The 16438-nt window shown below is 46.1% G+C and overlaps 1 protein-coding gene across 1 annotated transcript in view; it reads right to left on the minus strand.

The window, feature by feature from the left end:
• LOC149344918 (ATP-binding cassette sub-family C member 4-like) overlaps window positions 1-16438 on the minus strand; it is a 72543-nt gene that overhangs the window by 43255 nt on the left and 12850 nt on the right. Inside the window, exons 2-8 of the mRNA XM_089546406.1 lie at window positions 12034-12144; window positions 10413-10530; window positions 7842-8060; window positions 6122-6211; window positions 4858-5021; window positions 3486-3611; window positions 1351-1600 (exon numbers count right to left, since the gene is read on the minus strand). Coding sequence (XP_089402532.1) covers window positions 1351-1600; window positions 3486-3611; window positions 4858-5021; window positions 6122-6211; window positions 7842-8060; window positions 10413-10530; window positions 12034-12144 — 1078 coding nt within the window. The remainder of the gene's footprint in view (window positions 1-1350; window positions 1601-3485; window positions 3612-4857; window positions 5022-6121; window positions 6212-7841; window positions 8061-10412; window positions 10531-12033; window positions 12145-16438) is intronic.

Genomic DNA, 16438 nt, shown 5'->3' on the forward strand with positions numbered 1-16438 from the left:
TTTAGTCCTCGGCCATCGCACTCGGTTCCGTCACGTCACCAAGCGGAACGTTTTCCTCCTCTAGCCCCCAATATGCCACCGTACCGGCCATGGTGCTGCGCATAAGCAAAAAATTTTTGTGCAGCGTAGAGATGAAAGCAGGGCCAATTTCTTCACTAGGTTGATCATGGATTAACTATAAGAAAACATTAGAGATCACTGCGGCAAACCGTATTGGGAGAATGCAAAAGCACTGACGCCTCCACGGCACTCAATGTCTCTCTTTGCCTCCCTTTGATACTTTTATCACTATGGCAGCTGCGTTGTGTTATCGCCGCCGTAATTATGCCAATAACTATTTGTTATGCGTCCTCGCATTAATTTCCCTTAATTAATCTCATTACTCACCAATTATTTTCTTATTTATCATTGCATTGACCTTCATTAACACATTAATTAGTAATTTAATTGCCATTAATTGATATCGATAAACCAGTCTCATTGATTACGGTCGTCGATTGCAACCATCTTGTTTAACGTTGTTCTTAATTAATCACATTCACTCTGGTTACACCCATTTTCACCTCAATCACACATTTTGGTTTTTCAAATTTGGCGCCATTGCTGGCTTCCCTTCCACCAACTATATCGCCGTCCAGCCTATTCGACCATCCAGCGACTTCTGCTTCAAATTCATTAACTAAATATTCTATGTCAATCAAACTTTTAGTTCGATTAATTATCACTTATCAAACACATTTCAATCCACTTCAAACTTTATCTTCACTACTTGGCCTATTTTGCACTATTTTGCCATCCAAGGTTGTTTTCCCGTCCTTTCGCAATATCTCACGTCGGCGCTAGTTCGACGATTTTTTTACATGTTTAGCTAAGCATGGTATCGACATCAAATGTTTTGCGCATCATCCTCTATCGATTACGGTTTATGGTTTATTGGGTTTAACGTCCCAAAGCGACTCAGGCCATGAGGGATGCCGTAGTGAAGAGCTCCGGAAATTTCAACCACCTGGGGTTATTTAACGTGCACTGACATCGCACAGTACACGCGCCTCTAGAATTTCCCCTCCAAAGAAATTCAACCGCCGCGGCCGGGATCGAACGCGCGTCTTTCGGGTAATCAGCCGAGCACCATAACCACTGAGCCACCGCGGCGGACTCTATCGATTACAGCCATTCGTTTCATCCTATCTGTTCTGAGAACGCCACAACCACTGCCGACACGTTTTGATGATACGACCCCGCCAACATAACCTAGTAATGCTTTCGCTTTAATAAACACGACTAGGTACAACAGGCACTGAAACCAGGTAGGCCTTCCGCTGGCGTGTAGCGAGCAGGCAGAGATCGCACCTGGAGCCTCTTGACGGAGATGAGCGTCTCGGCGCCCTGGCCGACTCCGAAGGGAAAGTAGAGCGTCATGGCCAGCCGGAGGCTGTTGAACAGCGACATGCTGACGAACACGCACTCCGAGGTCAGGGTGTTTCCGAGCAGCGCGAAGGTGACGAAGCACAGGAACAGCACCAGCTTGGACGACATGAAGAACATGCCCATGTTCACCGCGCGCAGCACCGATGTCTGCTGGATCTTGCGCACCTCGCGCCTGCCACAAAAAGAAAAGAGAAAGAACAGTGCCACATCGCCGCGTTTTGAAGCCAGAAGCTTCACTAGGCTAGTCAACACCGCGCTTCGCGTGAGCCACACTACAGATTTCACACTTCTGCGCATGCGCGAAACCGAGTGACGTCACGCACGGCGCAGGCACTCGCCATGGAAGGAGAAGAAGAAGCAACAGTCGGACGGCGCAGAAACAGGCAGAAGTGCCAGTGCAAACAAGGTCTTCACGGCAGACCTTGTGAACAATCCGTTCGGCTACGTGTGTGACGTTTGTGAAAGACTATGGCATTTGCAGGATCTTAAGCCGGTAAGTGATGCCATGCAGCAGACATCGAGCTTAGCATCTGTTCAGTTGAGTGGAACCGTGGGTAGGGTTGTGTGCCTGATGTAGGGCATTTTTAGTGAAAAAGAAAGACCCTCTGTACAGCGTTTGACCTTTCGCCGAAGCCGTGCGCAGTGCGCATTTGAAAGGAGAGGTATAAAAGGCGCGCTTGCCCATAGAACAGGCGCAGACATTCGCCATGGAAGGAGAAGAAGCAACAGTCGGACGGCGCAGAAACACCGGTCCAGAAAGCAGCGAGAGCTTGGCGCTTAGATATCCAGGCTTAACCTTAACTAAGCCCCAGCAAATTTTTTAGAATCCCCTCGAAACGATGACGCCCACTCGTACTTTCCGGACGCTTTGCGCGCCCAGATATAGAGTGTTGAGCGCACAGTGCGAAAAAGATGGCGCCAAAGGACAACGGTGTGACGTGAACTCCGATCAGTTTCTCAATATTTGCAACCAACAGTTATAGCAAATTTGATAGGATAGCCTAAAGAAAAATGTGCTACTCTTACGGATATTTTAGAGGAAACTAAGAAAAGCATCACAGCAAAAGCAGAGCATATGTTGAGTTTAAAGAATTTAAGCTTGTTGTTTTCATTTGGCACTCCGCTTGTGTCAATGCTACTTTGACTAAGCAACAGCACTCTGTGCCTGATGTTCAAGGTTTTTTTTTCCCCAATTTGCAATTAAGCCATTATTTTCCAATTGGTATCTTTCACTCTCATTTCCAACGCTGTTTGTAGTAAGGCAGACACGCTCGAATTACGAAGTGAGCTTCTACCTGCTATTCATTGTGATTACACTTCCGAGTCGTAGTCGATCTCAGCCTCTTGTGCTGAAGACGTAGGCAGTGAATTTTTACCAGGCTTCCTTTCCTTAGAAACAAAGTTTTTAATGCAGGCGATCTGACAGAGCTCAGCAGCTTTCATTTTTACTTTTACGAGGAAGGACTATTATGATTACGACATCTCTCGACAAATATTGCAATAAAAGTAGATCTTTTAACAGTACGTTTTGCTGGGCTAGTTGGTGTGACATTGTCCTGTCCTCTCCGTCTTTCTGTGTGGTTTGTGTACAATTTAGCGCTGTTTTTTCTTTCCTGAACACAAAGTAGTTCTCCTGACAAATATTCCAAAAGTGTTTCGTAGCTCTTTTCGTTTAATGGAGGGCTTGTTGCTTAATTAGCGTGATGTTGATTTGCTACTATGTTATACTAAACAAAGTGCGTTGTACAGAATTAGCGCCGCATAATTTTCGTCGCATCTTGCACATTCTTTTTTTCTCTTTATCATTTCTGCATTCTATAGCTGTAACGTTTCGCAATGCACATACTATGCGCCATGTAGATGCATGTTTACAACTTCGTACACAGTTGCAAACTCCTCGGCTTCCACTCCGCCAGAGAGATCAAGCCGCCCCCAGCTGCCGTTGCTACACTTCTGTGTCCTCTCCTGAGCATCTCATTATTAGGAGTGCATGCACGAGCGTTCGGCAGTTCCGCGACAATTCCTGGGCGCGTCTGCGGCCGTCGCAGTGCACCGACCTGCGCATGTTGTCCACCAGGTTGGCGAAGGGCGTCTCCCAGGTGTACATCTTGATGACCCGCATGCCGGCCACGAACTCGTTCACCAGCCGGATGCGCTCGTCTGTCAGCGCCGCCGTCTTGGCCCTGCGAACCGCAAAGGTAAGCAACCACACTCGGTGGGCACCCGTCATGGGCGCTGCGTACGACGGAGAAAAACTGACCTACGTAAGGCTTCTGCCGAAGAAGTTGGGGATGGCACTGATGGTGACCAAGGCTTAGAGCTTCGTCGGATGCGTAAGCGTAGGGAACGGTGGCAGGGACTGGCACGAGTAAAATGCCTTAACAGCAAAAGCCCTGCTTGAGCTACTGAAATGTGCTTCAGTTTGGTTTGGTTTATGGGGTTTAACGTCCCAAAGCGACTCAGGCTATGAGAGACGCCGTAGTGAAGGGCTCCGGAAATTTCGACCACCTGGGGTTCTTTTACGTGCACTGACATCGCACAGTACACGGGCCTCTCGAATTTCGCCTCCATCGAAATTCAACCGCCGCGGCCGGGATCGAACCCACGTCTTTCGGGTCAGGAGCCGAGCACCATAACCACTGAGCCACCACGGCAGCCTCAAATGTGCTTCGATAAAGAATGAGCCGCCCTGTTGTTTGATGTCATAAACCTTTTATCTTCATCAAGACTTGCTGTAGTACAGTAGCCATCACACCAAAACAGCGCCGATGTCCGGTGTCACGAAATTCTCTGAGTAGTCGAAAAAGTTCACGCCTTTTGACTTCATCACAAACTGCCCACCACGGTAGGGGGCAACCTGGACACGGGAATATGAACAGCCTCCCCGTGGCAGGGGGCGATAAAATTATTGATTGGTCGCGAGAGGTCACGTTACCGGGTGACACCATCACAACTTGTCTACCGTGTTGTTACCAACCTAGTTTCTGAACAGCACCCTAGATTGAGAATCGAAATCAAAAATCGGGAAAAAATGTGATATGTGCAAATAACAGCTCCGTCACAGCATAGTGGATATCTGCTACTGCAGCTGCCAGTTCGAATGGTTAATGGATCGACAAATGCAACTAAACTGACACACACACGCACGCACAGATGTTGTAACACAAGTTGCTACACACGTAAAAGGTAAGGCTATTGATCCGATTCTTAAGGTGAATTAAGTGTCCCCATAGTTTTTTTTTTTTGGCGATCCTTGTAACTGGTGCCTCCCACCACCAACAAGCACGGCTGGCAAAATGAGGTGCGCCGCCATCTTGCCGTTTGCTTCTAGTTTCAGAAGTCTGTTAACGCCGAGTATATTTTCCTGGTATGCCCTCCTCGATGGCTGAGCGCAGTTTTCTCGAGCCCGTGCGTGGGAAGAGTGCCCACCTCAGTTTGGAGAAGGCCCTTCCGAGGCACCCCTGGAAGGGTATGTAGAGGAGGACGAAGGAGATGCCCGCCAGGCAGCTGATGCCCAGGTGCTGCCACAGCACCCACGTGATGATGGCCGTCTGCAGGGGACCGGCCACCAGGTACGGCACGAACAGCACCGACTGCGTGAGGGTGGGCGGAGGGGGGGGGGGGGGGGGGGCACACGTCTAAGACAACGCTACACATAGCTACTGCCAACACACCAAGTCTGACACGAAAAGAGACACTTTCTCGGAATTTTCGAGCAACGAATGATTTCCTGGCGCCGCGAACGCATTTCAGAAATTTCAGTAGGGTACAAATTATTGGCAAACTTCGGGGATAGCGTGTGTGTCCTGTATCAACACATGACTGCATGAGCCCCCTGCAAAAGCTCTGAAGTGCTTATCGAAGGCGACAACAGCGACTTTTACAGTATTATTAAGTGTGTAAAAGTCACCAACGAAAAGGCTTGAACTAAAACTGAGGACACAGCGAGTTATGGAAAGGAAAATCGCAGGTGTGACGTCAAGAGAAAGGAAGAGAGAGTGGGTCACGGCACAAAAGCTGGTTAATATCCTGGTTTAAACCAAGAAGAGGAAGTAATGGCAGGTCAAATAATGCGAAAGAAACATTACACACGGTACTCTAGGGTACTTTATCGATTTGCAAGAGTAAGCAAACCTAGCAGGGAATGGCAGAGAGTCAGGTACCTTACCGCCCGCGAGGACGGATAAGATTAAGACGTCCGAAGGGATAAGATGACCGCAGCCGGCACAGAAGATTAATAGGAGAGATGTGGGGGAGGCGTTTCGTTATTATTTAAAGCATATCCTGCAGCGCCGAAGCATTACAGCAGGAGAGTGGACGTGAATGCATTTACTCTGATGATGATGATGATGATGCTGTGTTATCCTTCTCCAATAAAAGTTTGCGCCAGGTTATGCCTATCGTTTGCATGAGTGCACCTCAACTAGGCGTCATTTCATACCTCACACATCTTCGCCCAATCTACGTACTTCTACCAGTTGCTTCACATATGCTTCGGAGACGACGTATAATATCCTGCTACTTTTTTTACAGACGTCCCGGTGACCTCACAGGCAGTCCACGAAGCGCTCTGCTGTACGTGCTTACAGTGCATTTGTAGTCAGAGTCAGAAACCGTTGTATTTAAAAGCAAAAGACAAGTCGCCACTGACCAAACCTGTTGACGCATTTAAAAGCAAAAGATTGAGTCCCACCTGATCAAACCTGTTGACGTCGTTCGAAAGAAGGTTGACCATCTGTCCCACCGCAGTCTTAGACAGAGCAGCCTGGCTTAACCGTAGAGCCTGCAGAAGAAACGAACATATGCAGAACGCGCTACCTTGGTCGCTACATTGATATTCTTTTCACATTTATTGTCCTGCCAGCTGTCCGGCTCAACAGACCACAGTCACGAAGGTACTACATCGTATTTCTTTTTTTCACTTAATTATACCGTGTTGTGCTGATTGGCTGCAGTGTAAACCACAAAAAAAGGTGTGTTTTTGTTTCATTATTTTCATAAAGCGCACCAGAATGCTCGCAGTGTATACAACGTGGTGCTTTTTGATTCTGCTTGCCTTTTAGGCTTCTGTCTTAACTGATCACTACATAATGGTGCCGTTATGACCGGCACGTAGACAAGAGCTGAGGCATGGCACCCAACTCAAGTTGGCGAGGGATTAAAAGTAGAATTCGCGTTAGAGAGGTTTCGTTGATATGGCCCCTGATCGCCAAACTTGAAATCTTCACGTAAAACGTACGGGCTCAAACATGGCGCAAAACCATGTGCTGTATATCATACGAACATTCCGCGCGAAATGGAAATGCTGCAGTTTAGTTACGGGTCACACATGTGCCGGCTGATGATGGTAGACACCAGCCGAAGACGAATGGCGCCTAAAGAGCAGCGGAACAGCGTTGAAAACGGAAAATAATCAACTATGACATTCTGCCGGGCAGGTTTTGGTGGGTTTGTAATGCCCAACAAGAGAACAAGCCAATGCAATCGGATAGTTTAGCATGCCTGATGTATCCGTTTCTTTACGTGGTATCGGCGAGCTCTTTCCAGAAAAGGCCTGTTCAGATGGTTACATGCAGATTTTCCACCGCTTCTGATACCTCGAGCATGCTAACTTTATGACTGCATTCGCTTGTTTAGTTGTTGGGCTTTATAAGTTCTCTGTTTGCATAAAATAAATTCTTTTGGGTGTCTGCACTATTGTCTTTCCTTATATGTCTCTTTGGTCCCATTTTCATCGTGCAGTCTTATAGTCAGTGCAAATAATCAAGCGATTTAATCGAAGCTACAGCCAAAAAATACCTCACCACCCTTCGGTGTGAAATTATCAATTAGGTGAGATCACTTTAAATAATGTAAAACACAGAAGCAGCAGAACGTACATTTGAGTTAAGAGGTGCACCCCGCTGAAAACAATGACCTACCGTCTTGTGCTAATAACACCTTCCGAAAGAAACGGCGTTTTAACTTCATTAGCTTCAACCATTCAAGAACGGACTAAAGGCCTTCCAAAAGCACTTTTGTGTGCATGTATATTTATTTTTCAATCATTCAAAATACCTTTAATGCCCATATGAATAAGGATATTACGTAGGGGGGGGGGGGGGGGCGAGAATAAAGTGGCATAAAATACACTATAACCACAAACTGAACTGAAAAGCGGAAAAACATCGGAGAAAGCTCATCAGGAGGTGCATGAAGTAAAATTGGTAATATAAACGCTAGCAAGTTGGAATCAATCTAAAAACAGTTGAAACGAGCTCACCAAAGAAGACACACCAGATTAGATGTTCCCGCAACCAAAAAAAATGTAGCATTTTCTCAAGATCGTGACGGTGAGAAAAGCCGTTATTAAATAAAAAACGAATGTAAACAACCACTCGTTACATGGCTGTCCTGTGGTTGTGATGGAGCACCTTTCGGTAGACGAGGCTGCAGCATGCGATCCGGATGCGCATGCCCATTCGCTGCATGTTGAAGAAGTACGGGTGGTGCGTGAAGATGTGCATCCCTCCCAGGATTGAGACGCCAGCAGCGGAAAGGTAGAACTCCGTCTTGCCGATGGACTCGGGAGCGGCGAAATACCGCACTACCCAACCCAGCATCACTGGCTGCATCACGTTCTTGAAGCACTCCTGCGAAAAGAGGCGCCCAGCTCGGATACCACGTGCAAGACACAGAGCAGGCGGCAAACAGTGTCTAACGACTGCCCGTTTCAAACGTCCACAGAGCTCACTGCGAAAATTATACATAAAAAACTACTACTTTTCCGACAAACACAAAGGGAACAAGGGAGGGTAAAGACTCAGGGTTCTTGCTAACGTTTCGACAAGAGGACTTGTCTTTGTCTGGGCAGAGCGTTCATCATTGGTGGGGTTTAACTAGGGCGTTCACTCCGAGGGAAGGCCCGGTATGGCGAGGAGCGTGTGGTGTGGGAAGGTTGTTAGGACAGGTAGCGTGAACTTGAAAATCTGAATGAACAACCACACATTCCGGGAAAACATGTTCCTTTTCACTCTTTCGTTCACCGGGTAACCCATTCTCTCACCCTCTTTCACTATCTCTCTCTCATTCTGCGTGTTTGTGTGCATTTGAGTGGTTGCTTCAATTAAAAGTGCCGGGTTTTTTGCTACAAAACGCGGCCACAGTCTCATTTCTCTGAACTGGCGCATTACGATGCAGTAACTGCCCGGATGATTCTTCCTTTCTAACTCATTCAACACCAACGATTAAAAATAGACATTTAAGAAGCCGCTTACGAATGCTAGCAGCTAGCTGGCGGGTGGTACCAGCCTAATTAAGGCATAAAACTTGAATATAATTTCATCTATTACGTCACTGTCGCATCTAGTAGTACAGGAACGCTGGGGTCCAATGCTGTGCATAACTAAATACATCCAAGAAGCGAGTACGCTTTTTGGCTGCCTTTGAACACAGGTGTCATTCCACTTGTAGACAGCATGTAGAGCTTGCACAAACGATCGTATTGAAGAAGCGCGGCTTAATGGGGCAGTTTGTGCATTGTCACAGAAAAGCCAGCAGAAAAGATGCAGCCACAAGAAGAAGGAGTAGACAGGACATCTGCTCCGCAGACTGGTCCTTTAGACAGGTCCTGTCTACTCCTTTTTTGTGACTTCGTCCTTTTCTGCTGGTTCTTCCGTGATGATGCCCAAACAAGGTTCACTTTTGGTTCACCCATGCGAGCAATGCCATGCCAGTATACAGCAAGCACGTTTTACTGACTATATACGTCAGTTAATTTTCCTCATATGAAGTAAAAACCTTTTAAAGGCGCCGATGCTCTTATTTCTCAGGGCAGAGAAGAACCTATCAGGTCACCACCCGAATTAAGGTGCCTGAAAACAAAACTGACTCTTCATTATCGCTTACTTTCAGCGCAGCTCTTTAATTGCTTAGGTTGCTCGGCCTACGTTGGACAAAATCGAGCTTTCTTAGGCTTCGTCATAAAATTAGTGCACATGTATTTCACAGGGAGTGTAAAATCAATTGGCATTCAAAGCAGTGAATCAGTATGGTAATCTGGCAAATGAATCGCGTTATCTGTTTTGTTTTTTTTTGCTTGCAATCCCGTTCAGTTAGACTCGCAAATTATGTTGAAAAACAGTGCGTGCTGCACCATAAAGACGCCACATGCTTAGCTGGCATAAATTAGCGTACAGCTCCCCTAAGATTAAAAACTGTCTCTAGGCCACTTTGTGCATCATTTAAGTGTGACCTATCGCGCTGTTATGCTACGAGAACTTCAGCTAATGGCTTTAAAAATAGTGGCGCCTTGAAAAATGTCCCTACTTTCATTGTAAATAAAAAAGAAACGACACAGTTTTCGACATACACCGAATAAATTCCATCGAGTAACATACGTGACAGCACCTCAGTGGGCTCTTATGCTTACATAATCCATTGCACCCCCCCTCCCCCCCGTATTGAAGTTAAACAGATTTAGAGCTTCATGAAAAAAATATAGCTCACTAAGGACAACAACGGACATGGATGATGAAACAACAGACACTCAAAATCGATTCTGCTTCAGTTCATTTATACCGAGAAGCTCAAACGTCGATTCCACTTCAGGTTTAGAGCTGATGAGTTCCGCCTCTTGTAAGTAGCGCACGGATATAGTTCGACTGGCACTCCGGCACTCCGTATTGTTCAGCTGCAGGGAGGCCTTTCTCCAGAAATACACAGGCCCTTAAGCTGCCTCTGCGTCCTTGCAGTCCGGGCTGTCAAAGCTCACCGTCATCAGCTGTCTATACATACTTCTTTTTTTGCAAACAGCACCCCTGCCCGCTTCTGTAAACTCGAGGGTGAGGAGAACCATCGTGCTGTCTCTGCCAGAACTTCAGAGCCACAGGCGTGCTTCAAAAGCACAACTGCTTCTCACAACAGGAAACCCGCTGGCCTGCACATACTAAACAAACGGTACTGCGACGTGGCTTGTTTAAGTCACGCGGGTGCGTGTGTCTCACCTCGACGAGTATGAGCAGCGCCACCATGACGTAGGTGAATCCGAATGCCCTGAAGATGGCGCTGAGCAGGCTGGGCTGCTTGCCCTGCTTCATCTTCCTGACCTCCTTGTCCCATTCCCTGCGACACAATGGAGGAAGAGGAGGAAGAGGAAGAGAGGTGTGCCACACCTTCGCTACGAAGGACAGGCTATGGACATGGACCGTCTCGCCGCTCTAGCCACCGTTATCGGCTGTATCATTTTTTTTTCGCAACCAGAACCGCAATCCGCTGCTGTAAAATGTGTAAAATGCCCGTGTTCGTCGCTTTCGCAACAGGCTCACTATTATCATTTGATTATTTATTGATAACGTTTTCTCAAGAAAGCAATTTTTAGCTGTTTCGTTCCGTCTCGGAACAATTCAGCTAATCTGCTTTTTGCCAACAAATGAAAAATTGGAAATCACGTATTTTCCTATGACGAGCAAACAGTCAGGTAAGCCCATCTTTTGACAAGCATGTGTCAGTTTTCTGCGCGACCGCTCTAGCGGCGAAAGTATGCGACTATTACTAATCCAGTACATGATGGGCCGACACAGGTAAGTAACGTGCGTCAATGGTTATCAAAAAATGACCCAGGTTGCGGGATAGAAGCACGAACAGTATGTTCGCAGTTAACAATTAGTACACAGGTAAAGTCCTTAATTTCCGCTGCTCTAATTAGCTCCGTGAGGGTGCATATTTAATTTATCTTTTAAACCATTAAAGATTCCCTAAAAATTGCGATATGTAGTGATCGAGCTCCACCGGAGACCGCACTGCTTTTTTTCTAAGGTTGATTTGTTCCGAACGTCACATGAGCAGAACATTAATGGTGTCGGCGATGGTGTGAACGTTGCTGTGCGCGATGAGTTCGGTGGAGGCTTTTCTGCCGCTGGAATTTCAAGTTTCGCGCGTTCTCCTGCGGATAAAGCTCTCTCGCGAGAAAGTTGCTGCCTGTAAACAACAAAACTTCATTCTTTTTTTGGTGCTTCACAACTTTCCAATTGTACCTTAGCACCTATCCCTAACACTTAAAGTGATCATAATGTTGATTATTTTTATTATCATAGGATAGAAGCACTGATCATTTTTCTAGGTGGTATCAGCATCGCTGGAGGTCTGTTTTCACAGCATTTAGCTTTCTTTTTTTAACCACTGGTTTACGTTACACCCGACGCCAACTACGTGGGGTGCTTTTCTGGAGCTTCCCTTCGTAGTCTGTGCTATCATGTACACTGCATATCTGCACATTCGCAGATTACCACAGAGGTATCTGCACTGTGCTAGCGCATGCTCTGCGGCGACACTCTACTCCGAAGCACCACTCAGTTGCACCGCTCCCCGATGTACCTAAACTTTTTTCTCTCCTCAGCTCTCTCCTCTTTTGTCCAGCGGATGACCCGGCGTGGTTCAGGTGTCCATCGAAAATGTTGCAGTTGCCTCACTTTTCCTTTTTTTCCTAACCGTCCCCCAACCGAGTACTGGAGGCTACTGGATAGTGTGAAAATGAAAACTCAAGCATTATCCTGCAGCAAAACTGATTCTGAGCTCGCTCCTTGCGCGGAAAGACCGAACACAAGCGCCGGAGCTGCGGCTACTCACGCCTGCAGTCGGTCGGCCTTCCTCTCGGAGCGCTCCCACTTGGGACAGGCGTACAGGTCCTCCACTTGCAGAGTGCGGCGGTAGCCCTTGCGGAACAGAGGCGTCACCCAACTGCACACAAAGATGGGTTCGCAGGAAGAGAGGAACACTGCGTCAGTCAGGGTCTGAGTGAAAAAATCTCTCGATTTCAGGGAGCACACACGTTCGAGAAAAAGACCCATAAGCCTCTCCCTTCTGGCCTTTTCTTTTTTTTTACACTCTTCCTTCATTCGTTCAATACGAAAGGAAGAGTTAACTCATGTCCTGCGGTACTGCGTTCAACAAAACTGTGATCTGATAAGAAAGATATTCTAAGCGGCTCAAGGTCACCGCGAATATAAAGCGGCGATCTCCTTTCAAATCCGACCGCAGAACGGAGCGGTCAGGTCTTCAATCCACGGTTCAGTGGCCTGTCTAGTCAGAGTAGTTTCCAGCACCAGCTTTTATTGGCCATTCAGTAAATTGGTTCACAATTTTTTTCATGACAAATGTTTTTTTTTGTTCTTTTTTAACCATGAAATGCTTTTAGCGCCTATTGTAGGCAAACCGCGGTGCACTTGTACAAGGCTAAAAATTGCGCCGAGCCTTTCCAAAAGTTTCCGCAACCATCGAACTCAGTGATGTCAAGCAAAAAAAAATATCACAGGACTGTTACCACGGTGTAACGCGGGATTAAGCGATAACGGCATTTGGTGGTCACTATAATGCTTTTTCATCATTACTATTTGCCTTCTTCTATGTAGAGTGTTCGTGGCGCCACTTTGCTGTCACACGTGACGGCACTATGTTCGGACGAGACTGCGTGAGGCTTTGCAGAGACGCCGTGCATGACTACACTACATGTTGGTCAATCAGTGCGTGCTGTAATGACGTTATACGTGACGCTTCTGCGTGGTAAACAATCGGCAAGGCGCTGTGCTATAACACCAATGTCCCAAAACAAGGAAGCACGACCTTAACAGATGTCGCTGTAAAGCGCTTTCCCGTACCACAGCTTCCAACGACAATCAATGCAGCGACGCCGCAAACCGTGCATCTTCGTTTCCCGATGCCCCAGAAAACTTCGTCATCGCAGCGGCACTTGGCGCTGCATGTTTTAATATGTATATAGCACCTGCGATTGGCTAAATCACTTTCTTCGCCTTCTTTCACTCGTTCGTATTACACTGACAAATGATCGGCCACAGCAGCACTCCCGCCGTGGCCATGCAACGAAGCCGACGAGTCAGGAGGTGTCGCCTATTTTGCTAAAGGCTCAAGGGTTAGAGCAGACAAGTTAGCTTTCGGAGCAGCTGCCTCTTAAGGCAGAATAAAATACCATATGGACCAGCAATTTAGCAGGAGATGTTTGTTCAAAAGGAGCTACAGAGCATAAATAAAGCAATTTAGTATCAGTAATGTCAGCATGGTGAACATTTAACTGCCTAAACACAGTAGATCTTTAGTATAGCGAACAAGTATAAATACAAATCGGTGGAGCAGCAACAACAAATACGAACCTTAGCAAGTTACGTTCAAAGTAAATCAAAATTATGCAAAATATAAAAACGTGCTAACGTTAAATAACAACGAAATCAACTCTCGCAGCAAGAGTGCAGACACAATGTTTGGCGGAAAAAAAAGCAGGATTGGTTATTGCAGCGATCTTCATGAACAAGTGGCTCCAGTCTATTTAGATGCTTAGCATCAATAAATAAAAAACGTATGTTTGTCAGTCACTGATTTCAAGTTTGTGCTGGTTATCAACTCGAGAAGATGTGATGAAGCTGAAATGAAATGGCTTGCAAAAGCTGATGATTGCAAACTTTATGGAGCCACAAAAACCAGGAAATTTTCTTTTAAGTGATAAAAAGGGCAGGCACAGGCTAGCCTTCATGTTATTAATGCTGTCTGATGAGTGATGATTGCAAATAATCAAAATATAACAACGTGATTTCGACAAGTTCTAGTGCTTTTTTGAAGTGGCATTGTTGAAATCCCAGACTGATGCTGAGTAGTGCAATTAGGAGCGCGTATCAAGTTTGGGGCCCTCAAGAGACTGATAGAAGCAGTTTTACCGAAACAGGAGATCCAAAACGTTTCGTCGCAGGTATCCCAACCTGCGGTTAGCATTAGCGATTATCGAGTCAATATGATTCTTCCGGCTATTGTCATGCCTAAAAATCCTGGACAAGCGCATTTTTCAACGCGAAGTTGTTTATGAACGCAGGCTTTTCACATAACGCAAGATTCATCTATAACAATCAATACATCTGCAGATCTCCCTTCAACAACATCATCATCAGCCTGATTTCGCTCACTACAGGGCAAAGATCCTGTCCTTTGCCGGCTGCGGCCACCGTATCCCGGCAAACTTCTTGATCTCATCCGCCCACCTAACCTTCTGCCGCCCTCTGCTGCGCTTCCCTTCTTTTGAAATCCACTCCGTTACCCTTAAGGAGCGGCGGTTTTCCGGCCTTCACATTACATGCCCTGGCCAAGCCCATTTCTTCCTCTAGGATGTCGACTAGGATGTCATTAACCCGCGTTTGTTCCCTCATCCACTCTGCCCGCTTTCGGTCTCTTCGGGTTACAGCTATCATTATTATTTGCATAGCTCGCTGCTTTGTCTTTAAGCTCAACCCTTGACCCTAAAGACGCGGGTTCGATCCCGGCCGCGGCGGCTGGAATTTCTTTGGAGGAGAAATTCTAGAGGCCCGTGTACTGTGCGATGTCAGTGCACGTTAAAGAACCCCAGGTGGTCGAAATTTCCGGAGCCCTTCACTACGGCGTCTCCCATAGCCTGAGGCACTTTTGAAGAGCATGCGCATTCGAAGAGCATGCAGGCAAAGCAACCCCTCCAGTGGCCGTAACTAGTCGAAATAGACAAATTTTGTCGGCCGTAGCACCGAGGATAATTGCATTTTTCGGAATTCTAAAATCTTGTATGGCGGTCACTAACGACCGGCTACAGATCTCTAATTACAATCAGGGGCTTAACTGTAATAGTTAAAAAATTGTTTATTCGAAACTACTTAACCATCTTACTAGTTAAGACCAGTCAACGGTTTTCTAGTGTCCGCCAACTCTGGCAATACCATGCCGCAAAAGCCATATTTCAGCCCCAAAAATTTTACTTTTGAAAATTACTTAGTCTCCCCTGAAACATTCGGTATACATCCGTAGACACATGTCTGCATATATACTTGTGTAAATGGCACATGAAAAACGCGCGTTCACTGATGCACAAGAAAGAGGGCTTGTGCGCAAATCACAGCAACCATACGAAGCGCGGTCACAGCAGTGACAAAGCAACATTGTTTCGTAAGTAACACAGTTAAGCAGATATCAACATTGTATTAATGTAGACAATAAAATTGTACAAATCATAAAGTTCAGTGCAGGGAAATACAAAGAAACATACTTCAACAGGAACAATAGTCATATTTGCGCACTCTGCAAGTTAAGCAGTTCATTACACACGTTCATTGCAAACAAATCATAACAATCGGGTTTGGCAAGGCATACGAACAGAACTAGCAAAATGTTTTCCGACCAGTTCTTTCAGTGCGGCACTTACTTACATAGTAGAAGTAGTTCCTGCTGATTACTATGTATACATATATGTATATAAACCATCACGAAAGTATACAGCAGCATCTTGGAGGCCCTGCATAGATACGCCATGCAAAATATTGTTGCAATGCTTGGCCGCACTCTGTTGATCTGTCTTATTATTCACAGTGCATTCAAGCCATAAACAGTGACAGTGTACAAAATAGGCTCTTCTGTAGTATCAAATGCTGCACTGAATGCCATCCTCAGCAGACACGCAAAAGTTACACGAAGACGTTAGAATGCATGCTCACCATGAGCTGCCCACATGTTGGAAAGAGGCAGCTGCAATGCGAATTCTGACTTAGCTGCACTGAAGCTGCCTGTTTCCAACAGTCACAGATACTGGTATGGAACAATCATAAACCACTCTGGTTAAAGCGGGTCCCCGCTCGAAAGGTCAGTAAAACGTGTTTACGTTAGTAATCCTGCGTCAGACTACTTTATAAATATACACGATGTTTCACCTAAGGATCTACGCAGTTTTAAAAAATAGACTTTCTGAGTATTTAGAGCGCTTTTTCCAGCATAACATTGTCAGTGATGTAGTACATCAAAATACAGGTAAGATGTGCACACTAACAGACTGCTTGACTAATACTGAATAGTAAACTTTCCATCCGTTACTGGTAGGCTCCTTAATTATTGAGATGCATGCAGCCTAGCATAGTTAATATCCTCATCAGTTTTTACGTAGAATTTCGCAAACACGGTTAGCGTCGGTTCTGTGGCCCAAAATATTTTGGCTTTTTCGGCGAGTTAAGTGGCCTTG

This window comes from Amblyomma mixtum, chromosome 5 (genome assembly GCF_055824585.1).
Source record: "Amblyomma mixtum isolate Tamu chromosome 5, ASM5582458v1, whole genome shotgun sequence".
NCBI classification, from domain to species: Eukaryota; Metazoa; Arthropoda; class Arachnida; order Ixodida; family Ixodidae; genus Amblyomma; species Amblyomma mixtum.